This window comes from Agelaius tricolor, unplaced genomic scaffold (genome assembly GCF_023055355.1).
Source record: "Agelaius tricolor isolate 1412-34295 unplaced genomic scaffold, bAgeTri1.0.p SCAF_33, whole genome shotgun sequence".
Lineage (NCBI taxonomy): Eukaryota > Metazoa > Chordata > Aves > Passeriformes > Icteridae > Agelaius > Agelaius tricolor.
The window spans coordinates 2,519,580-2,547,458 of NW_027269293.1; the positions used below are offsets into that span (position 1 = coordinate 2,519,580).

Here is a 27,879-nt window from a genome sequence, read left to right on the forward strand (position 1 = left end):
AATGCCACATCCAGCCCCACAGCTACAGCACAGGACTACAGAGAGGAGGGTTTGACTCAAAAGTGGGTTATTTTTCATGGATATTAGCCAGAACATATGGAAAGTTTAGGAACATGAAGTAACAAAGTGCTGGAGTGTGACACAGGCAGGGCATCAGTGACAGCCTCGGGCCTTGGGGCTCCAGCCTGGCACGGAGGGGTCAGACCCCATCCCATGGCTCCAGAGACAGGGACAAGCACTGCCAGCCCAGAGTGGGGGAAAAGTCAAAGTTAAAATAAAATGAGGCAGCTGGAATTACATGAGAAGGAAAAATCAGAAGCAAAACAGTCACAATAAAGAGGAGGAAGATCAGGAGTGAAGGATACAGAAGAATTTATTGAAAGCACAAGTACAGACTGGGCACCAACTGCTTCTACAATCTCAACAGGAAATAATGGAGCTACAGAAAGGTACAAAGGTTGTTATAAAATAGTTTTAATTTCATTTCATTTTGCATTACAAACATTCTTTGAAAGAGGCAATGGAATTCTGATGGTGTGTACACTTCCCCTCCCCACCCACCTTCCACAATACTGAACCTGGAATTGCTGTTATCAAAATATACAATACATCTGGTTACCATAAAAAACTGGGTTTTGCTGCCCCTCATGTCTTACAACAGGTATAAAAAAATTATAAATATGTACACCCTTAGTTACTCACATTCTTTACATGCAAACACAGGATCCAAAGGGAGCACCCGCCGTGCTGGGGGGCCTGGTTACCCCAAACCCATCTGGGATTTCCATGGGACACCCAGAGTGTCCCCAGCCAGGGCCTGGTCCCGGGAGCCTCCCCAGAGCTGGGGAGGGTGATGGGGGCACTGAGCTGTCACCCCAGTGCTGCTGAGCTGGGTGCCCTTGTGGGAGGTGTTTCACGAGGGAGGGGACAAACCAACAGCCACAAACCCCTGGCTGTGCCCTCCTGCTCCTTGGGAAGCTTTGCAGGGAGAGATCCCTGGCTCCAGCACAGATTTAGAGGTACCAAGAGCAGCTGGGGTGATGCTGTCAGCAGGGGTCTTGCCCTTTCTGGGGGTAGCCAGCACACCACAGCACCAGGCGGGCCCTCACTCGGACCTCACATGCTTCTCCAGCATAATTCATATCCTTGAGAGTCCAGGGAGGAACTACAGAAAGTTAAGACTTTTCCAAACACTCAGTGCTAGGCAAGTCAAGAGCTCCCACACCAAGCAAGGAAATCAGAACTTGCAACACTAAGACAATTAAAAAACAAACTTTGGTCCACAATTTGCAGAAAAACCCTGAAAAAAAGTACAAGATTCTTGTTATTTTGCATCCGAACAGGTTGCAGGTTAGAGGGAAATGTAAGGCAACATCGGATCACACGGAATAGAAGGCAGAATGGCCTGGGAAAGAGTTGTAAGCCAGAAAAAAAAATAAAAATTGTTGTATCGTTGGGAAAAACTGATCTGCTGCATTCTACTTTTAATAAATTCCCTTCCTAGAACAACATCTGGGCTTATAGGTTCAAAAGGTAAAAAAAAAAATCTTTAGCCTGGGTCCTTTTCCTTCTATTTCTGAGCTGTTTGTGCTCATTCTCTCACACCCTCGGCTCTGCTCATCCTCAGCCACGACCTCAGCCTGGAAACTACTCCTGCCCTACAGCTTTAATTACAAAACAAAGAAAATAAAGTACAGTATACACGGGTAATACCACAAAGGAGTAAATTTAGATTACGTTTATACCATCTTATCATTCTATAAAAGGTACTTAAAACTATTTCTTTTGCATATAAAGAGATTAGAATATTTGGTCAACTGGAAATATTGCTAGGCACAGAGGACAGCAACGGCATCAAAGTATAATACAAGGATTCAAACAAAAGCTCAAATGCTGAAGACATGCTCTAAGAACGACGGCGGAGCTACAGCAGCCTCGTTAATCTCCAATTAGGGGCACAAAGGTACCTCTTGCAGGCACCTTTCTAATTGTGGGGTATCCAAGGATTCTCCAAATCCTAGCCAAGCATTTAGGTATATACACACACAATTTTGACAAACTCTGATTCATCTTTCACAAGTGTCCCACGGCGGCTCTTTTGTCCCTCTGTGAGGGCAGAGCCTGCGGGCTCGCTCCTGACACTGGAATGTGATTTGGCCTTGGGAACGCTCCCCCACCCAGATCTTTGCTCAGCCAAAGGCTCTCAGGTAACTCCCACCTGAGTTTGCAGGAGGCAATGACCCACGAGCAGACTGGGAAGTGGCACAGGGCACACGTGGAGATGGAGACACGCACACACAACAGGGGGCAGCGGGGAACGGCTGCCCTGAGTCACAGCCCAAAATTTCCTTTATCCACTTTGCCAGCTCCCCCTGCTGATCGTCAGCCAGAGCCGCTCCCCCCCTCAGCTCTGCCCATCCCCTCCCTGCAGCTCGGATGTTTTCCCCAAAGAAGTAGAAGGTTTAAGGCACAGGACAGCAGGTGCACAGGTTAAGGTGGGATCAACGCAACCGAGTGTTGTGCTGGGCGGGTTGGGAGCTCCTGGTCACCACAATCCTGACTCCAAGGCGCTACAGTGAATTCACACAGTGGTTTTAGGTCTTTCAAGGCATGGATGGGTAAGGAAATTAAAAAAGGCATCAATGTGAAACCTGATAAAACTTGTTGGGATCTGCTTTTTGGGGGAGGAGGAGCAGGAGGGGAGGGGAATTTCCCAGAGCAGGTTCCATAGTGTAAACTTGAACTTGTGATTTTTATTGGAACAGTCAAGATTGTTACCCATCACCGCAAGGTTAGCAAGAGGAATTAATTTTCTTTTTTTTTTTTAAAAACCGGTAAACTGATTTCTCTTTAAAAAAATAAAATCTCTGGTCTTTTAAGGTCACTTCAGCTGCATTTTTAAAGTGGCTTTTTTTTTTTTTTTTCTGGAATGATGGAAGTTGAAACCCTGGTGTCCAGCCTTTTAAGGTCAAGGCTGAACCCCAGAGGTTTTAAGTCAAGTCCATTTTTACTCAGGCCTTCCCAAGCTCTAAATGGTGGACTTGGAGAAGGACACACGCAGGTGATGGTTCTCCCCCAGGTCATGATTGTGGAGGTCAATGAGGGACTGAATGGCTTCTTCCACAGAGCCCATCTGGATCAGAGCCATTTTACGGTCCTTCCTGACAAGACACAAGTTTCAAGCATGTTTAGATCCATTGCAGGAGCTTCCCCAGCTTTATCCAAGTTCTCTCATCCAGCACAGAATGAACCCCCCAGGGATCTGCAGCACACTCACTCTTTAGAGGAGTATCTCTGTGGCAAGTACATGCAGCCCTCACTCAGTGCTCAGCCCAAGGTTACTCAGCAATTCTTTATATTCCACAGTCAAACACTGTTAGTAAGGATTCTGCTCACCCTTGAGCCTTTTGACTGGAATAAAGTACTTCCCATATGAAAAGCCCAGAGTAAGGAGAGGACATAATACAAAACACTTACTGGAAGAATTTGAATCCTTTGACCATCCCACCATTGCTTGAAAATAACAACTTAAGATCTTCTTCAGTTACTGAAGGTCTGAAACAAAAAATTTTCCCAGTTAAACAGACATTGACAGACCAAGGTAATCTGAAAAAACTAATTTTCATGAGAGTTTTCTAGCAGCAGGAGCCTCTTAGCAAGGTAAGACAATGGAGCAGGGAGCTGGGTGAGCTCTCCTGACAGCAACACAGAGCTGCAAACACTTCAATACTCAGCCACACAGGAACTCTCCCTGCTGACACTTACGGAATATTGGACAGATGAAGAGTGGCAGAAGGAGGAAAGATGTTTTGGAAGTTTTTGGAGCCTGGTTTCTTGAAGCGATGCAGAGGAGAAGTGCCATAGTCCTTGGTGAGGCCGTGGTCCTCCTGGTTCTCGCGGGGCAGCTGCACCGTCTGGTGCTTGGACAGCGTGATACGGATGGGCTTCCCGTGGAGCTTCTGCCCATTCAAGTGGCTCATGGCTGCAAGGGGAGGACACACCTGACTGCAGGGCACTTCAGTTTGGTCCAGACATGAATTCAAGGCCAGAATTTCACTGTCCTCACAGCAACCACACCCTGCAGGGTCCCTCTGCTTCACTGTGTTCTTGGTCTGTTTCCCTCTCACACCCACGAGCCACCCCAGCCCCAGAGCTGCCCCACAGCCACAGCCCACAAGGCCTGGATACATTTGGGTCTTCTGTTAGAAGAGAAGAAAGTGCCAAAAGGAAAGTTTTAACTACCCATTTTGTCCCTAACTGCCCAGAGTCTGAGCCTGCCAAGCTTACCAAGCTGGGCCTGATTCCCATCAGCCATCTGAACCAGGGCATTATCTTTCTTATTAAATAAAATCTTCACCCTCTGCACATCACCATAGACTCCTTCAAAGAGGGAGGAAACAAGAACAGTTTTAGGAAGGGAAACAAAAAGTCTAATTCAACTTAACATCAGCTAATCAATCCAACAGCAAAAACATCCATTCCCAACCAGAACTGATCTCATTCCAACCATGGCTACATATTCTGCTCTAATTAAGGGAATTCTTATATAGCAGAATAATAATGGAACAATACATTAAAGAAAAGACATTGGGTTTCAGCAAAAAGCCAAAATCTTACTGCCAGAAGACTGGACAATTTCGCATGCTCTCACAATTTAAAACTCTTATCAAAGACATGCAAAGCAATAACCCATGCAGAACTGAACCAAAACCAAAGGCAAACTAAATTAAACAGCAAACTAAGTAAACAATGTAAAATCAAAATTATGCATTCAAAAAAAAAAAAAAAAAAAGAAAAAAAAAAGGCAAACTGCAAACTGTACATTTCTGAAGTATCAAAAAGTAATCTCAAATAAATGAAAAACAAGGTAATAAAAAGTGTGAATAATAACATACCGAAAAGAATAAAGAGGCATTGGGGTGTAACTCTCTTTAGAGAACAGCAGAGCAAGGCAGCGGAGGGACAGGGAAGAGGTAAGGAATCGAAGGGGAGAGCGAGGTTGCACAAATCGTCCACAACGAGGAAGGGCAGAGTCCCCGCAGGAAATGGCGAAATTGGTTGATGGATGATGAAGTTTTCAAGATGGTTAATATTGAAGGGCAGGTTGGTTTCCGAAGAGCAGGGTTTGTTTTATTTTTTTTTTTTTTGGAAGGGGAATGTTTTTATTTTTTTTTTTTTTTGTTTTGTTTCAAGCAACAACAGGAAGCAGAAGTACCGTGCAGTCAGTTGGCAAAGAAATTCCGGATCGGGGGAAGAAAAAAAATTCAGGGATGGGGAGAAAAGAAAAAAGTAGCAAAAAACACAGGTCAGTAAATACATAAGGAATATGTAGTGTTCCATCAGTCAGATTTATAGAATTCTACATACAATAACTTGCTTACAGAAACAGTTAATAGGTTTTACCTAGTGGAACACAATGATAAAGAAAAGGCATTTTTACTTCAGATATACAAAGGAGTAAGAGACAGTATCCCCCCAGAGTGACTTCCACAGGCTGCAATAACCAATTCAATTGCAATGGCATTCCCTAAAATTCTACTAAAAATATTTCCTCTGTTTACATTTATTGACTTCATGGACCAAGTCACAAACAGCTTCATTTGCTGCTTGGGGTCAGGAACTGCAGGAAGCAATCCATGCCATGGTACTTGGCTGGAAAGAAACAAGGAACATCCACCTCGGATACCAAGCACTGCTTTAAACAAACAGATCATGTGGATGAGCAGCTGTACTGCCACAAATCCCATTCCAAGGTCTGCTGGGAGCACTCAGATAAGGAGGTGGTACCTTGTTTGTAGAGGACTGTTCCTGCTCTGTGGCCTGACCTCACTGTGCAGAAACCCCAAGTACTGGGTCACCACAAGCTGAGATGTGTGGACTGCTCCCACTTTTGTGGAAGAAAAAAATGGAGCCATTTCAGCTCCCATGATTCCCACTCAGGAAAACCCCATGGCAGAGCAGTCACTCCAGGCAATACTGTCTCTTTACTAACTGGTTGTGGCACAGGTAAGTTTCTACAACACTGATTATACAGGCAGTGGAAAAAGTTTCATGTCTGTTAGTTCACAGCTTCAGTCCAAGTCCCAAAGTCTCTCTAGCCCAAAGACAAGCTGGATGGAGAGTGAAGAGCTCCTCAAAAAAACCACAGGGCATGAAATAACTGCTTGCTCCTGCCTAAACAGAGCTGTGAGAAATCTGAGAAGTGCAGCACAGCCCCTTGTCCTGCCACTACCATCCAGGCACCCAACAGCTTCCTGGGAACACCCACTTGGAAGCATCACACTGCTCAGGAATAATGATGCCTGCAATTATCAGGGCTTATGGTAGAACAAAGCAGAGATGAGAGTCCCTGGAATGGCAGAGCAGTTTCCAGGCAGCACGAGCAGCAAATCCCAAAACTGTTCCACAGCCCCTGCTGTTATTTCATGCCCTGGAGGGAACAGCAATGACAGGTAAGAGCAGTCTGAAACATGATTGGTTTATCTCATTAAGAGTTAAACATTTTGATCATTCATCACATCCAGGCTTCCCCTTTGATCCAAAGAGGTTTTGTGGTGACTCTGCCATCACTGGTAAGTTTTACAGCTTTGCAAAGTGCTATTAACGTGTGTGCACAGTCCCACCAGTTACAGCTCCTCAGCAGAGCCTCATCACTCTGCTGAACACCAGAGGTTCTACACTTTCAATCCAACCAGATCCAGGGGCTGACTGAAGGAAAATTCAAGCCCCCTGTATCCAATTCCCTTATGGTGCTGTCTTTCATTAAACAAGGTTTTTGTTCAAATATTACTTGCATTATTTTTAGAGAAATCCAAATATTTCAACTCACTCAGTTAAGTAGAATTGAAAATGTAAACTGTGAGCTGTTAAGGGGTTTAGCTAAGGAAAAACTTCCAGGAATCCTGGAAGGGGGAAATGTGCAAGCACATGGCAGAGGAAACACTGCACAGGTACAAGGTCAAGCTAGCAGGGATCCAGACACTACACAGAAAGAGCAAAGGTCAGCATGAAGCCTCTCTGTAGTTCTGAATTAATGTATTAAAAACTACAACATGCCAAGGAAAAGGAATGGACATGGCTACTCTGTGACCCAAATGACACTATTCCATGGGAATGGTTGGGAGACTCCACACAGAAGAGGGAGGAAGGGACAGGCATTGTAGTCTCTGGGGGACAAGAGCAGGCAGGCAGCATCCTTGGCTTTGAACCAAGGAAGAGCAATTTCAATCTGAGATGGACTTTCCCATTTCCCTTCAGCAACTAGAGTACTGCTCTGCCCTGCACCTGGGGCTGTCAGAGCACGGCAGCGGCTGCTCTAGAGGTGCCGCTTCCTTTGCATACAGCAGGATTTCACTTTCAATGAATTTCAGCCCAATCCGTGTTCAGAAAGTGAAAGCAGAGATAACAGGAAGAAGGAAAAAAAAAAAAAACAAGTAAAGTTAGGACTGCACTAACCTCTGGGATCAGATTGCTAACCAGCAGCACGGAGTGCCCTGTCCCAGACAGGCCGGGAATGGCAATCCGTCCTGCTGCAGCCGCCGCAGCTGCTGCTGGAATAGCCAAAGGAGCAAGAGCTCCAGGAACACTTGGAACTGTCAGGCCTGGAAATTAAAGAATATGAACCAGTGAAGAATTAACAGCACGTACTCTAGTGTATTTGCTGCACCAGAAGGGAGAACAGCACACCCTGTGAACCATGCAAGTCATCATTCTCCCAAAAGTGCCCGTGTAATCCTAAGGGCAACAGGAGCCTCCACTTCTGGTGCTGCAGGAAATGTTTTGGTTTCTAAGAGGATTTGCTCTTGCAGTGCCTGGTGCTGAGCAGGTGCCTCAGCACTCTGGAGCGTGTTTGACAAGCAGCGGATGAGCACAAAGCCTCAGCTCTGCTGTGCAGGGCAGGTGTCACACACGGGGCATGGGGAGGGTCCGTCCAACCAGGGCATGCACAATGTGCTCTCATCACACATGCAACCACCAGGTAACCCTGTGCCACCATCACCCAGCTCTCCTGACTGGGAAACACTGCAGCTGGACTCACAGGCATTCCTAGACAGCTCCCAGTAGCAGCCCTTCAAGGGCCAGAGCTTTAGAGCTCAAGAAACAACTGCTGGTAGTCAACTGCATGGATTAATCCCCAAAGCAGCCCCTTCTTGTTTCCTCAGCAGGGCTGGATGTTACCAGAACAGCAACACCTCAATAGCCCACTCTGCTTGTGTGTCATAAGCAAGGAAATTCCATCATGCTCCCAGAGAGCCAACGTGGCTTGGAATGCTGAAAACCCCAGCAAGGATTGTTTAGGCTGGCACTCCTGCAAGTATGGTCAGCACCTCCAGTTTTCAGACTCTTGGCTACTTCTGGAAGCAGCAATGATCTGGTATCTACAGCATGAGCTGTGAACTTCAAAGCTCACCTTAAATATCAGCCTTCTCAAAATATTTAGAGAAAACATTGACAGATTCCTTGCTCTGACCACATTTACAGCTGTCAAATAGAGGTCCTAACCTCTGTAATGACAAGAGGAAATTCAAAGCACAAGAACTTTTATCTCCTCACCACTTTCCCATATTATTTCAAAGTTTGCCTTTACTGTTTCTCCCATCCTGCTTTATGCATCTTCTTCCCATCACCAGGACATTGCCCAGAGGTGCTGCAGCTGCACACAGCATTCCTAGCTGAGGTGATGTACTGGACCACCAGTCCTTCCATGTCTAAATGCCAGCATTTACAATTTACATGGCTAACCCAAAAAAAAAAACCATCACTACTTTGATTTAAAACATGAAGATGCTTCAGCTACACAAAACCTACACAAATTTACTTACGAAATACAGTACCTGTAGCCTGAGGAATGGCAAAAGTAGGAGGAAAGCCAGCTCCAGCATATGGAGGAGAGATTATTCCTGGGGCACCTGGGAAAGACAGACACATTATAAAAAAAATGCCCAACAGCAGGAAAACTCTAAACTTCACAGAACAATGTAATATTCTGAGTTGGAAGAGATCAACAAGGATTATCAAGTCCAGCTCCTGGCCCTACACATGACAAATCCAACCATGTGGCTCACAGTGTTGTCCAAAAGCTTCTCCAATTCTCTCAGGCTTGGTGTTGTGACCACTGCCCTGGGAAGCCTGTTCAGTGCTCAGCCATCCTGTGGGTGAAGAACTTTTTCCTAATATCTAACTTAAACCTCCCTAAACTTAGCCAAAATGCCTTAATCTGTCTTTCAACAGAAGCATTTAGTTGAAAGCTAAACCCTAAACGCCTCTCACGTAACAATGGAGTCCCAGAGATCACCAAAACAATTCCTGGCCAAACACCAGGTGGCACCAGAGGCACCGACCACGGGATTTGGCACTAATCTGATCCTCAGTGATCCCCAAATGTTCTGCCTCAGTTACACTCTATTCAGATAAAGTTTCTGACCAAATACACCAGGATGACATCCCCTCCCCTTTCTCCTGACACACTGTCCCAAACTGTGCTTGAGTTTGCCCAAAAATCACCAACAAGGGCATAAGCAAAAGTTGTATTTAATAAAACTACAAAGCACAACAATTGGCAAGATTTGTTGGCAAGATTCACTCTACTTACAAAGGACAACTAAGGCACAACAAAGGAAAGCAAGCAACAACAAAACCAAACAAAATCCAGGCAATGAAAACAGAAAGGAATTGAAGTCTACCTAGGTATGTGTGTGTGCAAAAACAGTGTAAACAATGCTGAAAAAGAATGCTGCCTAAAGCTCAACACTTCAATTAAACAGTACTTTAACATGACTTAGACCTAAATTTAGAGCTTAACTGTAACACTCTAAAAGAGAAATAACACTTAACAGCATCTAGCCTAAATTATAACTATAACTTGACGTAGCTTTCAGATCTGCTATAGCAAATATGCAAAGGGTATGCATGCAGACAGTCAGTGCAAGATAAGGCACCTTTGGAAAAATGCCCTGAGAAGGAGCTGAGCCCAGGTGGTGTTTGCAAGGACAAGGCACTTTTCAGAGCACAGTGAGAATGAAAAGAAGTAGGGGGTGTGCAGGCAGGGGGGTTCCCCATGACACACACACAGATCAGCTGGCTTTGTGCTGTTCCCACTCCTGAACTCACCAAAAGCAGCTGCCATGGTCTGGTCCAGGGTGGGCTGGCTGTCCCCAGAGGGCAGGTCTGGGCGGGTGTAGTCCCTGCTCTTGTCGTTGTTGTACTTTACATTGAGGCTCGTGAGCTTGGAGAAGTCGATGCGCAGCGTGCAGCAGGCGTTGTAGATGTTCTGTCCATCCAGAGACTGAGAGGAAACAAAACCAGTCCTCACCCAAAAGCACTCAGACCAAGCTCACAGCAATTGCTCTCTGGAGAGAGAGGGTGCTAGGCCATCCCACAGCTCCACCTGAGAGCAGGTATCTCATGTGGAGACAGCTCTGCTTCATTCAGCCCCTCTGGCAGCCTCCAAGTCGCATATGGAAGCAATTCCCTCCCACTCCCACTCTGTCCTTGGGGTAATGTTGGTGTCAGCCCACCCCAAAGCCCACCCTGAGCTTGGATCAAACATGTGAGAATAATCCAGCACTCACCAGTTTGGCATGCTGAGCGCTCATGGGGTCAGCATATTGCAACAGGGCCTGAAACTGGTGGTTCTTCGTGAATGTGATGATTTTCAAGACTGTACCAAATTTGGAAAAGATCTGCAAGATAATATTTGTGTATCTTGTTATCACACTTCCAGCAAGATAATTTCATATTGATCTCTTATTACAAGCAGAAACAAAGTCTTTTAGCCTGTCAGCTTTCAACTGCAGCTCTGAAGGTTTTAAACCACACTGTGAGCATTGCTTGACTGGCATCATGGCATCAGCCTAGAACACACCAGAGTGGCTGAACTGCTCCCTAAGTACAGTTTGTTTATTCTGGGTTAATTAACAGGAATATTCACAAACACCTTCAGGAACTCGACCCCTTCCAGGAATTTCAGGAATTCTTAAATGCAGTTAAGTTTGTAGTTTAAACATGAAGATAACATTAAGCAATCACAGCAGATAGAGGCAACTTTCCAAAATGGCTGCTGCCTACATGGCTCCTGGACACTGTATTTGTTTCCCTGGACCCAGCAGAAGGCTGAAGATCAGCTACTTTTGCTAAAACCTAAAGATAACCTGAAAAACTGTAATTGATCCAATAAAGTGGACTAGGACTCAAATCTCTGGAAATAAAAATAATGCAAGAGTGGGGGACTAAAACTAAAACTAGTGGCATCTCCTGCAGGTCTATGGTTTTCAGAAAAGTCTGACAGTTCTGTTCAGAACTTGCATTGTACAAACACAAACCACAGCCATTGCAACTACACCCAACACACCGGATGCTGCTGCCCCTTCCTGCAGAACAACCTTCAAGCAGTTGTGGTGCCATGTTTTACCTGGTGCAGAACATCTAGAGTGACAGGGTAGAAGAGATTCTCCACAATGATCCTCAGGACAGGGCTCTGGCCAGTGATTGCCATGCCTGCATCGACGGCCGCAGCCGTGGCGGCCAGCGCCACAGCCCCAGCCTGCACCTGGGTCACGGCTTGCAGAGCTGCTTGGGCACGCTGCAGGAGCAAAAAAAAGCTGTTAGACCCACACTTCTGCTTCCAGAAAACACACTGTCAGCTCTCCTTGAGTTCCCTCTCTGCAAACAGCCTGCTGGATTCAGCAGGGAGCAGAACTGTGCTGCTTCAAAGGCTGGGGGATGTTTGAGACAGAGGCAGTAAAGACCACCCCAACCAGTAAGGGCAAGGCAAAAATGCCAACTAAATCAACCATGCTATGCTATGGCAAAACTCTGCATAAGCTGATGCAGCAATATTAACCTATTTTTTTAGAAAAAGGGAAAACCAGGGCTTTTCTGAATCCATCTCCAGAATCCTAGACAAGGTGATGAGACTAAAAGGTTGATGCCCATTTGCCACAGGGATTCAGAAGTGAGAAGTGCCTGGGGTTCTGCAGAGCCACCTAACACACAGAACACTTGTGTTCTAGCTGTGAGAGGCACCCAAGAGCAGCATTTCATCTGCACAGCACTGGGTGCTCTGATCCTGATTGGAATCAGCTCAAAAAGGGAGAGCAGACAAAGAGGATGTACTGGCAAGGAGACACAACACTTGAACTTCTTTGCTGTGTTCCTGTCCTAAAAAGTTGCCAAAAGGGGCTGAACTGAAACTAGGAACTTTTTCCCCTCTGCAGAGTGGGTGGTGCAGAGACCCTTGAGGGCTCAGAACCTTGAGACCTGCTGGGTTCAGGTGTTGCCACCTCAGAGCTGCACCCACCAGCACCAGGCTGTGCTCTACCACAGATGAGTTCTGTCCCATCGTGGCTGCACTTGATAGAAACTTTTTAAGCATTAGAAACAAACATCCTAAAGCAGATGTTACTGAAGTCCATGGATCTCAAGCCAGCAGCAGAGATCTGGCTGTGTGTCCCCCCCTCCCTGGGATGACAATGCAGAGAACAAACTGACTGCTTGGTTTGGAGAGTTGTCTGTCTTCAGCTCCTTGTGGTTGGAGAACTGGATGTAGATGGGCTGGCTCCGGAGCACCGGAGTGACTGTGGTGTAGTAGTTCACCATGGTGTTGGCTGTCTCCTCTGTGTTCATCTCTATGAAAGCCTGGGAAGTGAAATCCAACAGGGACATGTCACACCAGGACAGCACCAGGTCACCCTGACCCTCCAACTGGGTTGGGTTTTCACAATTCCATTTCCACGTCTGATTTTGCACACAAAACTGTTTAACATCCAACTGTAAGTAGAGCAAATAAAGATCTTCTCTCTCCAGCCTGATTTAATGCAAAGCTTCAGTCTCACTCTAAGATCTCCATGCTGTGTGTACTTAGATGTAAGTATCTCCAAGAATACAAAACAGAGCAACAAACTAGACTCTTCACTTCTCTCCAGGGCAGGAAGCCCCCACACTGCTCCACACCCTTAGGGGCTTCTCTCCTTCAGAAGAGAAACCTAAGGGATTGTAGCAAGTCACTTGCATATAATCACACCATGCAATGTATCAGAGGCACCTTTTCATAATTAAGATTAAAGACAATATATTAAGCAATTATTAAAGTTGGCTTGCTTTTTTACTCCTTAATTTGCAAGACAATTTTAGTTACCAAATTACTGCACACCACCCCCATTACCCAAGAGTATTTCAGCCATACCCAGCTCATTTACTACATCTGTAAAGGTGTCCTCAATATGCCACGTTACACAGTGGTAACTCAGCTGTCAAGCAAGCCTGAGTGAAAAAGGCCAACTCATGGCACTGCTGCTCAAATAATCCCAGGCCTGCAATTTCCAAACCAGGCCTAACGCTAATTATAAGTGACAACCTGCAATTATGGACTGAGCTCCTTCTGCAGCCTGAAAGTGGTATTTTCTACAGCTCATGGGATAATCACAGAAAAGTAAAATAAGAGTATGCAGAAGTTATTGACTCGTAACACACGGCAGCTGTTCAAACAACTTGGAGGCGGTTTCCTGATGACAAACTTATCAAGCCTTTGACACAATCCATGCTTCCAGTTAGGGAGACAATACCTGGTTTTTTCCTTTCAGCATCAGAAGATTGGTGACCTTGCCAAAGGGTAAGCCCAAAGAAATGACCTCTGCCTCCGTGACGTCACTGGGGAGCTTGCGGACGTGGATTACTCGGGATGGGATCCCGGCACTTCTGTTATCACCTTTGAACTTTTTGCTGTCGTTTCCATTAGCTGTGAGAAGCAAGAGTTACTGCTGATGAAAAGGATCTGGAAGAAGCAGCATGCATTTCCCACTGCAGACCCACAGCTCTGCTCCCCAGCCAGCTACTGCACTATTACAGAGAAATTCCATGGTCTAAGTTAACTTGAGTCTGAAGACACATGGTTTTACTCTTTTTTTCCCCCAAACTGCATGATGGGAGTGACACAGCCAAATGCCACTGCAATGGAATCAATCCTCCAGTGGCCATTTCCTAGCTTGTGTAAAGCTCACACCTACCCACTCATATTTTTAGTGCAAGTCTGAGCCACTAACCCCAGATTGCTGCTTTATTCCTTTCCACCTGGCCTAGTGTTGCTGGCAAACATTTATTATTATTATTATTATTATTATTATTATTATTATTATTAAGCACCGTCTCACAAAAGGCCTAGTAAGTACTAAAAATGAAGAAATTTTAAAATTATGACAAAGAAGGAAAATTCAGGCCTCCTTGCAGTACTCAGAAATTGCTGTGCTTGTTTCCATGCAATATTACCTGCAGAAGGAGAGTTGCTGCTCATGATAAAGGGTCCGTTAGTAGTAACACAAGGAGAGAAAAGCTCCTCAGCTGCCCGCTGGAAGAGAACAGATGCCAGGTAAATGGAGAGCATTTTACTCAATTCTATCCAGGCACTCCTAAAGCAGAACAACTGAGAAAGCTGCAGAGGAGTTGAACACAAGTGTAAGTGAAAACATACTGACAGTGGGCAGTGAAGCTCACCTCCATGAATTAAATATCACTCAGATCCAGTTTGGTAATGGAGCAGCACTATCCAATATCTCTTTTCAGCTCAGCATTAGGGATCTCAGGGCTGGAGTGTTGCTGAGTTGTGTGAAGCCACCACACACAGCACAGTGCACCAGGCACCTTCTCCTGTCATACGTGGCAAAACAGGTTTTCTGACTACTCCCATCCCACAGGATTTTCACTCTGAAGCTGCCAAAACTATTTGGGAAGGACTTGGCAGTTATGAATCAAAGCTGTGCATTTTGTGCCTCATTCCTGGAAGTGTTTGTGCCCAGGCTGGACAGGGCTTGGAGCACCCTGACCTGGCAGAAGGTATTTTCTGATACAGCATTCCCTGTAAAGTCACCTAAATCACCTCAACTGACCAGGACTGGTCCAACCCAAGTAGTAGATACAAAAAACCATTACTAAGACAAAAGCAAACATGCCTATGAATGACTTCTTAGCACAATCTCTACTTGCATACACACCTTACAATCAGCATGGCTTAATTTCAAGTAAATTACACAGAAGACTTCAAATTCCATTGTAAACTGTGAGCAAACATGATACCACAGATCTAAAACACAAGAGCACTTTTTCATAATTTTACATTTCTCTTCCACAAAAGGCGCCACACCACAAAGTTTTTATCTACAGAAAAAAGCTCAGAACTCATCCCTGCCTTGGCAGCTCCCACCCACCTCAATGGAAACGTAGCCTGCTCCACACCATGGCACCAGAAACCCTTATCTTCCACACACCCTGTATCTGGTGGCACCTGCAGAAACAGGAGCCGTGCAACAACAAAAGCTCTGTGCACTCCTCCAGCAGACAGGCTGGGAAAGTAGGTCACTGAGAGCCCCAGAACACCCAGCTACACACACACACACAACACGGTTTGGGTTTTTTTTCTTTCCCCCTCAAATCTTGAATTTCTCGTTTGACTACTCACTGCCAGCTCTTCAAAGAGGCTTCAAGGACTTTGATGTCCCAAAGATGAGAATTAGGCCAGGTTCCAAGCCACTGTTCATGAGCTGCTGCTGGTCACCTGCAAGTGCTGACCAGCTCCCACCAAGGCTCTGGCCTGGGCCTCCTCCTCCTCCTCCTCACATGGTGCAGTCATTAGGAATGGGCCTTTTAACAGCTGTTCTAATTAGCACTTCGATTCCTGAGTGCAGCAAGAGGCAAGCTGGGCTGGGAGGCTATTAGACTGTGATCCCATCCTTTGATGACTCAAATTAAGGCATAATTCCAAGGCTAGAAAAAAATCCTCTGGTTTGCTGTTAGAACTCTTGTGCCTGCACTGCTGCTGCCACTCCAGGTATGGGATACACCTGGCAGCTACTGACAAGGGCCACTCACCAAAACACAGCCCTACCCACATAATCAGATGTTTCTGGTTTCATGAAAGCCTTTGCATCAGGCCTTAACGGGACTTGAATGTTTTAAAACATCTTTTTATGTATTAACTTGTAACATTCTGCACTTCCAGAACTCATTGGTGTGTCTGTGCAAACATAGTGAGCAGCTCCTGCAATCCATCATGGAAACACTGGGAGAATGAGCCACAGATTTGGCTCTCATGGAGGCAACACTAGGAAACTATAAACTGAAAAAAACAAGCATTTATACCATTATGGAAAGAATTTAGCTTTCCTAATGGCTTGTTTAAAATACACATTTTCTTGAGTATTTGAGAACTTCCTCACAGGCAGGGATGGCAAGGATATCACTGCAGCCAGGCTCCACACGTTCATGTCTCTTTAAGGAGAGCAATTTCCAATCCACTCCCCTCTTATCTTGGAGACAGCCTGTGCTGCCCACTGCGACCAGAGCCGGGAGGCAGAGGGGGGATGATTGTTCAACATCAAAAGCAGCAGCAGTCAATTTGTAAGCTTCCCAGCTGGAAGTACATGCAAACAAGGAGGGAAGACTGCCATGGTTGGAAAAAGGCAGTTATTCCCAAGTCTTTTTTCTATACAGGGAAGTTTACACACAGTACATGTAGCACTGTGCAGTCACACTGAAGTTACTCCCCACATCTTCAGGAGTGGCTGCTGAAGTGTGAGAGGGGCAGACCCTATAACCAAAGTTACTCCCCACATCTTCAGGAGTGGCTCTGAAGTGTGAGAGGGGCAGACCCTATAACCAAAGTTACTCCCCACATCTTCAGGAGTGGCTCTGAAGTGTGAGAGGAGCAGACCCTATAACCAAAGTTACTCCCCACATCTTCAGGAGTGGCTCTGAAGTGTGAGAGGGGCACACCCTATAACCAAAGTTACTCCCCACACCTCCCAGTGCAGGAGTGGCTGCTGAAGTGTGAGAGGGGCAGACCCAGTGCCCCAAGGAGCCTCAGTGGTCACCCTGTGCTGCCATGCCCATGCCCTCCCCAGCACAAGGAGGCTGCATGAACCATGACTTTTCATTGCTGGGTGTTCTTCCTCTGTTGCTGTTGGAGCTGGTATCAGATAACCACAGGAAATAGTTGCTTTTTTGGAACAACCAAACTCGAGGCAAACTGAAATCCAGTTGTCCATGACCATGCCCACAGTAATGAGCACTCAAAAGCCTCCCTGCCTTTACACTGCAGGGATCACCAGTTTCTTTCTAGACTCTTTTCTGTCAGTACATGTTAGAAACACTAAAGAGTTTCTTTAAAACCATGATATAAATTCAAATGTTTCATACCAAGTACTCAACTCAGCAGAGGCAGAGGAACCAAAGCAAGCCTGGTTGGTTGAACAGGTTTAGAAGAGTTTCTCACCCACTGGGTATTTTGAATTATACTGGGAAAGACAGGAGAGAAGTTACTGATTCTAAAGTCTCATATAATTTAATTTAGGCTTAAAAAGGAAGAAACCCAGCCAAGGGCTGTGAGGGTGCTTGGTGCTCACCTGTATCCACCCACAGCACTGCTTCTCTCCCTGCTGCACTCTCTCTGAGCCGTTCAGGGAGGCCCAGCTGCACTTCAAGACACAAATCTCCAAGCCCAGCTCCCATCCCTGCTCCCAGAGGCATTAATTACACTGACATTTCTGCTCAGCCATTCTTCCACAGCTGGTATTTTTATGACGAGATTAACAGAAGCCACAGTGCACTCACAGCACATCAAATTCCTCGTTTGAACTAACAAATCTCCCCTTCCTGTTGCCTGAAAACAACCATCACTTCTGGAGTTACACAGCCAGCTCCTACCTAGAGCAGGGTAGGGCTGTTTGCACCACCCAAATCCCCAGCCAGCAGCACAGGGAAACCCCACTGGGAGGGGTTTCCATGCCAGCAGCCTCCTCTGGCCTGATGCTCCTGGCTACAGAAGGCCCCTTGCCCAAGCTACATTAATTTAATCACACAGCCAGCCCTGCTCAACAATTCCCTCATTCTCTTTTCATTTTCAGGGAGAGGCAGGCTGCTGCAAGGTACAGCTGAACGTTTCAGATCTCCCCCAGTTTGACCACACCCCAAACTCTAAGCCTTGCTTTAAAGTTTTAAAAAGTAAAGCCTAAGAATTTTTAGTCTGCCCAGGCTCTTACTTAAAAAGCAACAGCTCACTCACATACACTACATATTGCCTCAGTGCCAGTAGGATTTTACCTGGCTTACACCACTTTGGAATGAAGCCAGAGATTGTCTCAGCTTTTATCAGCACACCTAGAAGTGCTACAGAAATTCCCAGCTGCCCTATATAATCCTTTATCTACTTAAGATCCAGCACTTATTTTAAATGGATTACAGTAAGTCAACTGCATCCTGCCTGTGCAAAAGGCTAGAAACAAACACAAACTAAACCACCATAAAAATATTTATTTCAAGTCAAACACGTGATCCTAATCAACTTTCAGGCAGAAAGCAAAATTAAAGCAAAGGCAAAAGGGCTATGTGGGAAGGAAGGGGACAATGACCAAAAAGGCCAGAAGCCACAGGCTGGTCAAGCTCAAGATCTACAAAAAGCTGTTTTTGTCCATGCCTAAATGAGGAAACTCAGCAGGACTGTCTCTGGGTGTGGAGCACCTTACAGTGCTCAGACAGACTTGGGATAGCAGCACTTTGAGAGGGAAAAGGTGGATTTTGGAGGCAAGCAGGCCATCAGCCAACAGGCACTTACAGAAAGCAAAGCAGGGAACAGCAGCACGTGGAAACTCCTTCTGAAAAGAAATCAGAAGAAATCTGTCCTGTAAGAAGCCAGAGCACATGGGCATCGTTGTTCTTTACTTTCTCTAAATTTGGAAAAATATTGTAGAGCCAATAAAAAACCACTGTAATATTTAAAAAAAAAAAAAAAAGGAGTCAGACCACTGAGCTCACAAAAACCCTCAGCTCTGATCAAAGAGGCAAGAAAATGCCTCTGAGCACAGGAGGAGCAAGTGGCTCATCAGGGGCTGTGCAAGGTCAGTCCCAGAGGGACGAAGGAATGCTCTGATCCTTCAGTTCACAGCTCAAATCTCTGTGAAGAAACTATTAAGAGAAATCCAGTCTGATGACATCATCACCATCACACTCATGTTACATTCCAACATTTTTTGCTGAGAGATTCGAGATTCAAGAATGGAACTAAATTTAAACTACTAGGAAGGATGCCAGTTTTCCTTGCCTTCCACCAAAGACTCATGGCCAGCACAGCTCACTTATGTTTCCCCTCTATTCCCCTCTCCTGCCTCCAGCACTCTTTAGTCATTTATAGTGTGAAAAACATTCCAATTTGGGTCACAAACAAACCATGAGTCAACTTTTTTTGTGAAACACTTCTGAAGAACACACACACACACCTGCATCCCCAACAGTCTCCAGGAAGCTGGGAAGTTAAGGCCAACACAAAACAACTTGAAGATTCCACAGTGTGACGCTGCTCCCACTTTGGTGTCACTCACACACTGGACACCACCATTTATCATCTGATCAGAACCAAAGCAGTTGGGATCAATTTAGTTCACTAAATTGCTCATGGCTGCTGTACCAATTCAAAGACAAGAACACATATACCATTAATCAAATTAAGTGCAGCCCAGCAGTCAGCATATTCCATGGACAGTGGATCTGTGGCACAGGGGACACATTTTCAACCCACACTCTGCTCAGCCAAACACCAGTCACCTGCTGCTTCAGGCTTTTGAAACTGCTACAGCCTCCCTCTTGCTGGACAAGATGAGGCTGATATCCCCACAAAGCAGCCAATGGTAGGCTCCCCACTGGGATCCCCACTGGCACACACACACTCCCAGCCCCTTTGAAGCTGGGTGAGACAGTCAGAGCGTGGCAGTTTCCTCACACAGTTCTGCCAGCACTGTTTTAGAGGCTGCAGACAGGCCCTGGAGTTCCTAAAAGCCACCAGACACTCCAGTGCTGCACCTGCTCACCCCGTGTGCTTTGGCAACGAGCTCTATTAGAGCCTCACAGCAAAGCCGGATCCTCAACCCACTCATCCCTCAGCCCCTCCTAACTTTCCTTCTCAGTCTTTGCTACTATGGAGACACCCTGTGAAACAAACCTGCCCTTTGAGCAAATAAAAGGTGTGGCCAGTTTAAATAGCCCAAAATTCCTCAACTCCAAGTGCTGCAGCAATGCAGTCATGCTGGCTCGGTAGGGCAGCACACGCCCAGGCTTTATGATCCACACCGCTCCCAAGCTGAAATTTAACTACTCAACCTTGAGTTTTCAAGTCATTGCCACGGAGCAGAGAGGCCTTGGCAAAGCTCAACAGAAATCCTATCAGGGAGAAATAGTGCTGGATGAGTCACTCCAGGAACACAGAACTCATGGAAGGACATTTCTGCCCCATGTGTCAGGGGAACACCTGGGTTTAGCAGGAACTCTCCAAGCAGCACAACTGCACCTGAACTGTGGCAGTGCAGGGGCAGCACCACAAATGGGAGGGCTCAAACACTCGCCCAGCTGGGCACAGAATTCAATGTGTTCTCACAGGAAGTTTGAAATTGTTGTACCAGAGCCATGGGGAATGTGTAAATAAGTAATGCTTCCTCTTCTTGCTGGTGTGAGAGGACAAGAAATGCAGCACCAGCATACCTGTGTTTTCACTCTGACAGTACCTGAAACAGAGGTCAGAGACCAGAGTCCATCCCTACAACTTAAAAATGTGCAGTTGAGTGAGTTCACATGTATTAAATATTCTCTCTTTTTTTAAATCACCACAGACTGAAGTCAAAGCAGGCCTGAGGTTTAAATCCAGTATTTTCTAAAAGCATTTTATTAACAGACCTATGACTTGAAGAGCCAGGTGCACAAAGCAGCAAGCAGCACTCCCAGGTGAGATGGAGCTGTGTGGCACACCCAGGTGACCTGATGCCACCCAGCAGCCACTGCCAACCCTGTCCCCTGCCACCAACATGTGGTTCCCATGTGTGCTCACGCCTGGTGGGGAGGCCACAAGAGCCAGCTTGTTGCAGCCTCTAACTAAAACCATAGGAGGGGACTGGAATTTCCTCACAACATTCTTGGCCCACTGCCTGAAGCCATAATTACTGTTCCCATGGCAAAGATCCTGGCTTCACCACAAATCACTTCTATGCAGTCAGCCTGTATCACACTCCAGCAAAGCCTGTTTTAAAAATTAACTTCTCAAACGCCACACAACTGCACTTTTGGTTTCTGGAAGGGAAATCTTTCAAGCAGAGCTTGACTTAGCCAAGAAACGATGGGATTATTCAGCACCTAAACTATTCTGAGACTTTTCCAAACACCAAAATGCAATTTCACTTAAAGAACAGCGACGTGTCACAGCTCATCCTCTCAGAGTGTGAGGGAACAGTGATATGCAGGGGAATTAAACAAAGGGCAAGGAGACACCACAGAGTAGAGACCTTGATCAGACTTGCAAGAGGCAACTGCAGGGTCAAAGAGCACCTCAGAGCTCAAACTCCATGCCTCCATCTTAGGGCCACACTTACTTCCTTCTCAGACAGCAGTGAAATTATGGGAAGTAAATCTTAGATCATGTGTTTCTGATCTGCAGGACATTCCAGAAGGCTGTGCATCAGGAATCCCCACACCAGAATGGCAATGAGCTTCCTAAACAAATGCACACACTTTAAACTGAGGAGCCTGGAATGGCTACTACAATTACACCTGATTAAAACAAGACCATTGGGCAGTAGAGTACTCAGAAGAGCAAGCCACTGGAACACCTGGGGGCTTCTTAAGTTAAAGAAACTAAATTTAATTAAGACCTTGGAAAAATTAGTAAGCGGGTGTAAATACTCTTAAAACATAAATTAAGGATGTGAGAAAATAAAACATGCTAGCAGCTTGCCTTTTAAAGCAATAATGTTGAGCAAACTGAAAAAAAACCTGACTTTCATAAAGTCTTGAACTTCCAAGTTAAGCTCAGCACTCAGAGCAAGACACCAGAGGCCACTGGGAGTTTGCTGTGACACGTTGCTCAGCAGTGGCTTGAGTCACAGGCACTTTTCCTACTTGTCTGAGCCAGCTTTGGGACATTCCAGTCACAGTATCAGATCATGGACAAGGTCACTGAGCATGGCAAGAGCTGACAGATTTTGGGGACTGTCATTTTCCAACAGCCAAAAAAATTCCTACCTTCTGTGTACACACATCAGGAATGAGTAAATTTACAGCTCAGATTAAAAACCATTTTCCAGCTCAGATCTCCATGGGTGATGTGGTGCTTCAGCCAGGAAGCTCTTGTGAGCACAGGTGACAGAATGGACACCTCAGCCTGTGCTGGGTCCCAGAGCAGGGGAAGCTGTGGCTGACCCAGGCAGAGCATGGGAGCACAGGAGAAGCTTCACTTTGCTCTCAGAAATGCACATACTCCAATTTACCAACAGACACCAAGCACTAACGAAGGGAATCCTATTACAAGAGCTACACCTGCATATTCAATGAATTAAACACAATCTGATAACGTGGCTACAGCAAAAATCAGTTGAAAGCTTACCTTTACCAAGATGAATCAGCTTTCCTGCTTGCTTCTGCCACTCTTTAAATTTACATTAAACTTTCTTTAAATCTGCCTCATCAGACTTGACAAGAAACCTCCTGTTCCATGCACAGTTTAGTCCCACCCCTCCCTACCTGCTGTCTGACCAGCACAGCTGTGGGTACAATGCTGTCCCATGCCAGAGGTGAAGGCACTCAGAGGGGATTGCTCCAGACCTCACCTGACTGCAACCAGGGTCTGGAATCCCCCCAGATGGGTGCAATGAGGCAGGCAATCCCACACCCCAAAATTCCAAGCTTCACTGAGATCTACCAACTACAGTTTCAGAAGCTTCCTGGTTAAGTTTAGTTATGTAAAACCACTTTCAAAAGTTACAAATTACACATTGTTAAAAACCAGGGGACCTTAACCAACATTAACCAGTTTCCCAGCAGAGGTATCAAACTGCTCTAGGGATGCCTTGGTCCACCTTTCATAATGGCTATGAACTATTAACCAACCTTATTGTCCAGGCTCAAGCCTCTCCTCCTCACATCCAATGGCAAACTGAACTCCTTGCATCAGTCAGCATTTTTACTCGAACCAAACACTATCATTAATTCAAATTTGAGATTCCTGCAGGAGGAAAAGTAGGAGCAACCTTTCCCCCACAGCTGTTAGAGCCCCTTCAGACCCCTAAAGCACTGCCAGGCTGTCTGTGCTTAACACAGCCCATTCTGTCCTTCCAACACAAAGCTCTGCTGGCCAACAGCACTTGGTGTGTGATGCTCCTACCCCATTCTGCAGGGCTGCTGGGGCTCCCAGAGCACCAGCTCTGCTCCACATCAGTGCCACCACTCCCCTGGCCCTTCTGAGTGGCCACTCCCTGGCAGTTCTTGGTCCCTGCCTCCCCCTGTGCCACTCAGCTGCACTGCCAATACCCAACACACACACACAGGGCTGAGTTCACTGCAGTCCTGACCCCAGAGTTACAACACTGGCCAAGCCAAACCAAACCAAACCCTAACCCTTCAGCCCACTCTGGCCTTGCACATTCCCAGCTTGGTGTTTCACAGCACCAGTGCTGATCCCATGAAGGTGATGCCTGCTGCCCCCCATGGCTGATAAGGAGCCTCCTGTCAGCACTTTGAGTTTAGGGCTAAGGCTGCCCTCTCCAAACCTGAGACTACAAGGGCAAAGGTCATGTTTGCTGTACCCACAAGAGATAAAAATCAGCTGCTAAACCCTCCCTTTTGTGGCAGAAGGATTTTTGACATAAAACTGAGCAGGAATTCACACAAACAAAGGAAATGGAGCTCTCCAAAGGAAAAGGACCAGTTTCTTCATGGAGAAGTATTGTCTAGCACACAAGTAACAAGCATAGCTTGACATTTTAGCAAGGGAAAGGGCTGTTTCTAAATGCAGTAAAGTTGATCATCCGTGCCTAAATGACAAGAGCTAAATGCTGAGCCATAGCATAAGTTTTAAATGCACATGAAACTGAATTACCTTCTGGTTAAAACTGATTTATGTGGTACCAGAAATAACCCTTTACAGCTGAAGATCTACATTTGGTGAGGCTAAAACTAGGTCAGATGCTGAGCAGTGTAAAAAGAGAGAAAAAGTGAGAAGTGCCTACCTTTGTACCAACTGTTATATCTTGGACAATGCTGTAGAAAAAAGAAAGAAAAGGATTAAAAAAGTTAGATAGGTTTGCCACAAAAATCCAGCATAGTTTACAGTAGTAAGAAAAAAGCAAGTCAAAGTGCACAGTTGTCTTTGCAGGTGAGCCAAGGACAGTTTATACAAGGAAAAATTATTAGATGGTGATGGTGGAGACCCAAGACCCAGCAGTGGCAGAAAACTGCACTCTCCCACTCCCTATGGCAGCACCTGCTCCTCCTGCAAGGGCAGGGGGTGGGGGTGAACCCCCCCAGCCCAGCAATGTGACCTCAGCTCTGACCACACCGAGAGGAAAAGCATCACGAGTCAGCTCTGTCACCAACATCCCCTTCTGAGGTTCCTGTCCCCAACACCCACAGAGCCCCAGGCAGGCTCTAGCTCGGCTGAGAGACCAACAGCAGAGCTCTGGTGGTCCCAGGGACAGAGCCCAGCTGTGTCCCAGCAGAGAAGGAGCCAGGCCTCACAGCAGCCCTCATGCCAGAGCAGGGCCAGACCAACAGAGTGCCCAGAGGTCAAGACAATCCCAGCCTGGGGTACACCCTACACAGGATTCCTCTATCAATTCTACCAAAAAAACAGTTCTTAAACTCTGCCTTAGACACTTAAGCCTCCTAAAATGAAGACTTTGTGATTAACTAAAATGAAAAAGAGCACCACACCAGATCTCACCAGCACTGAACACTCTGTAGCACAGCACACACCTCCTCACAGCAATGCAGTCAGAATGGCCTGCCTACAGCCTGGCACGTTGGGCCTGGCTGATGCTCCAGAGCCTCAGAGCACCTCCACGTTACTGTTCCATGGGAGTGCTCCAGACAGCCTAAGAGTTTAGTTATACCCCAGCACCGGTGATTGCATTTGTTGTAATCAATTCCAACCCCCTGTAAAGCAGCAACACAAAATGCAGAGCAGAAAGGAACCATTTGACACAGCCCTGCCTGGTCCCACCCCTCAAAGAGCTGCCTGCAATTCCAGAGCACAGGATGCAGCAGTGGCCAGCTGACTGACCTGCAGCAGCTCCAGAGAGCAGGGTGACACACAGCAGGCAGGGCAATCCTTCTTGAACAAACAATAAGAAACCTGAAGCACTCAAGAACAACTCTAAAACGGTGATTTAATGCGAGAAAACTTGCATTTACTTGGTTTTGTTGCCTTTCCTCCTGCACCAAAGTCCTGTTAGGCCGTTTGAGTGTCCCCAGCTCTACAGACGAACCAGCAGGAGCCAGCTCAGCTCCTCACACTTCCTCTTCCCCCAAGGTGCCGTGTCATCATAACCCAGCTCTGCAGCTGGAGCCACGCGATGGCTCCTGATTTTCCTGGGATGGGCTGGCTGCACTCGAGGGTCAGCTCTAATGAAACCCATCTGCATGGAGCACTTCAAGGAACCAGCGTCCCTCAACACAGCACACATTCCACGGCTGGCACATAAACACTAAGCCAGGCATTTCCAGAACCTTGAGAAATAAACTACTGCCAACAAAGCACGGTAAGAACAGGGAATGCCCCACGTTTCCCAAACTCCAGAACTTACCCCAGAGCAGTTTCTCCCACTTCCTGTTCCTCCTGTGGGCCTCTCACACAGGAAATGTTTTACATAAAGTGCCTTAGTAGGGGATGGCATTTAGAAGTATGCAACAGGAAAAGAAGTTTTATTTGCCAAAGAACTATCGATTCCTGGGATATTGCTGTAACCCACTTGATAACACATTTCACAGGAAACAAACTTCAACAGTATTTTAGAATTTTTATTTGAGAAACGTGCAATGTATTTCCAGTTCACACACCCACTCAGTAAATTACCCCATGCTTCCTTCTCCTGTCCTGCACATCATCCTTCAGGAGGGGATCGAAACTCTTCCCAGTTCCAGAAGAAGAGGCAATAAAGCCCTTCAGAAAAATTATTTTTCCCGTGGAAAAATGGGATAATTCCTATGCAATAAGAGGAAAAAAATAAGCAGCACCAGTAAAACCTCCAGGTCATTTTCCAAAGCAGGATTGCCGTAAGGACCCCTCGCATGTTTTAACAAAGCAACTTATTCAAAGGGGATCATTTGGGCACAGCTCGGGATCGTTTTTGGGAGGAGATGGGAGCAGCCTTGAGCCAGAGGCCACTTGCTGCCAGCTCGGCAAGAACCTAAAACTGTTTTCTGAAGCAGCTTTTGAAGTTTCAGCAGGAGACACTTTTACAGGGGCAAACGGATCCTGCACCAGGATTTCCAAAAGATGAGGGGTAACTGAGTCTCATGTGTTACACTACAACTTCTGCATTCAAATAGCAACTACTTTAACATGCACAAAACATCCGCCTTCCCTGAAACTACAGCTGATAACAAACCGATTTTTACCACTAGAATGTGTGATCTCATGTGCTGAGAATCTGTTTGGTTTGTTGGGTTTTTTTTTCTTAATAGTATCATTCAACACGATGAGCAACTGGTTAAAAGCAGCAGAGCGATCCTGGACTGCAAAAATTGTAAGATACAGTACTTTTTATGGGTTTTAAGATGAAAACAACACTGAGACGCCACCTTTTCAGCGTGTAAAAAAGCCCAGACATGTGACTACGCCCAGACCAGTGTTCTGAGGCAGAAAGCGAGAAGGCACTAATTTGGGCTTCCCGTACTTACGGCTCGGGGAAAACAAACTGCTTACTCGGAGGCCTTTAGAAATATTTTAACTACTGCTCGCTAGAAGAAACAAAAAACCACATCACTAAAAAAAATCCCCACGCCAGACAGGAGAAAAGAAGCGCGGAGAGCTCGTTTTCGAGAGAGATCCCCTGATAAAACAGCCGCTTTAGAGCGAACTCTGCCGCAGAGAGGCCCCGCCGGGCGGTGGTTAAAGAGGAATCGACGCTGCCCAAGATAAAAGTTGAGCTCTGGAAACTCCCCGAGTCCCAGCGTGCGGAGGGAAGTTTTCTCTCCCAGAGTTGCGCGGGACAACGGGAGCGGGGCCGGGCCCGCGGCTGTACCTGCGGCGCTCAGGTGAGGAGGCGAGGGAGCCCTGCCCGCCCTGCTCCTCCTCCTCCTCCCCCCCCGGTGAAACCTGGGCGAGCGAGAACCGGTCACAAAAGGAACGCAGCGAGAGCCCCCCCGCCCCCGCCCGCGGAAGCGCCAGACAATGGGAGGGAGCGCGGCCGTGAATCACCGCCCGCCGCCCCGCCAGGTGCGCCCGCCCCGCCCGCTCCGCCCCCGCGGGGCCGCGCCCGGGCCCCCCACCCGCCCCCGCGGCGCTCCCGCACCGCCGCCCCCCGCCTGGCCCCAACCGGTCCCACTGAGCCGTCCAAACCGGCGGCTCCACCGAGCTTCGCTCGGCCGGGACTCCCGGAGCCCCTCCGGGCGGGACCCCCGAGCTCTCCGCGGCCGGGACCCGCGGGGCGGTGGGAGAGCACGCGGGGCTGGCTCGCACGAGGCGGCGCACCGGGCCCGCCCCCGCTTCCCCCGCCGCTGCCCGTGGGGAGGGGTCCGGGCAAGGGGGGGCGGCCGCCATACGAGACCCCCCCCCGCGCCCGCCCCGGCCGCGCCCGTAGGCCCCCCACAGGTATCGCCCCACAGCTCCCGGCACGGGTGCTCGACCCGGGCGCTCCCGCAGCACGGGAGGGGCCCGGCAGCACCGCTCGCGGCCCCGGCGCGGCGCCGGGCGGGACTCACCCGTCCATTGCACACGGAGACGACCCGTCGGGAGCGGAGTGGAGGCGCCGCAATAGCGGGACGAGCGAGACCGCTCCGTGTTATAGACTCACAAAATGGCGGCGCCGCCCGGCCCGCCTCGCCCGCGCCGGCGCTCCATTGGCCGGCGGAGCTGTCACC

General features: G+C 47.3%; 1 protein-coding gene across 2 annotated transcripts; it reads right to left on the reverse strand.

The window, feature by feature from the left end:
- Window positions 1–355: 355 nt before the first annotated feature.
- PTBP1 (polypyrimidine tract binding protein 1) lies at window positions 356–27,853 on the reverse strand. Of its 2 annotated transcripts, XM_071452258.1 has the most exons (15): window positions 27,721–27,845; window positions 24,027–24,057; window positions 14,263–14,341; window positions 13,563–13,735; window positions 12,490–12,636; window positions 11,411–11,581; window positions 10,572–10,682; window positions 10,111–10,285; window positions 8,835–8,909; window positions 7,456–7,601; window positions 4,896–4,929; window positions 4,288–4,380; window positions 3,766–3,982; window positions 3,478–3,555; window positions 356–3,161 (listed from the first exon to the last, which is right to left on the reverse strand). In XM_071452258.1, exons 1-15 carry the CDS (start codon window positions 27,726–27,728, stop codon window positions 3,029–3,031), a joined length of 1,671 nt encoding a protein of 556 aa, XP_071308359.1. In that variant the 5' UTR covers window positions 27,729–27,845; the 3' UTR covers window positions 356–3,028. The 2 variants fall into 2 exon arrangements, with proteins under 2 accessions (XP_071308359.1, XP_071308360.1); XM_071452259.1 differs by lacking the exon at window positions 24,027–24,057 and having other exon boundaries at window positions 27,721–27,853.
- Window positions 27,854–27,879: the final 26 nt, after the last annotated feature.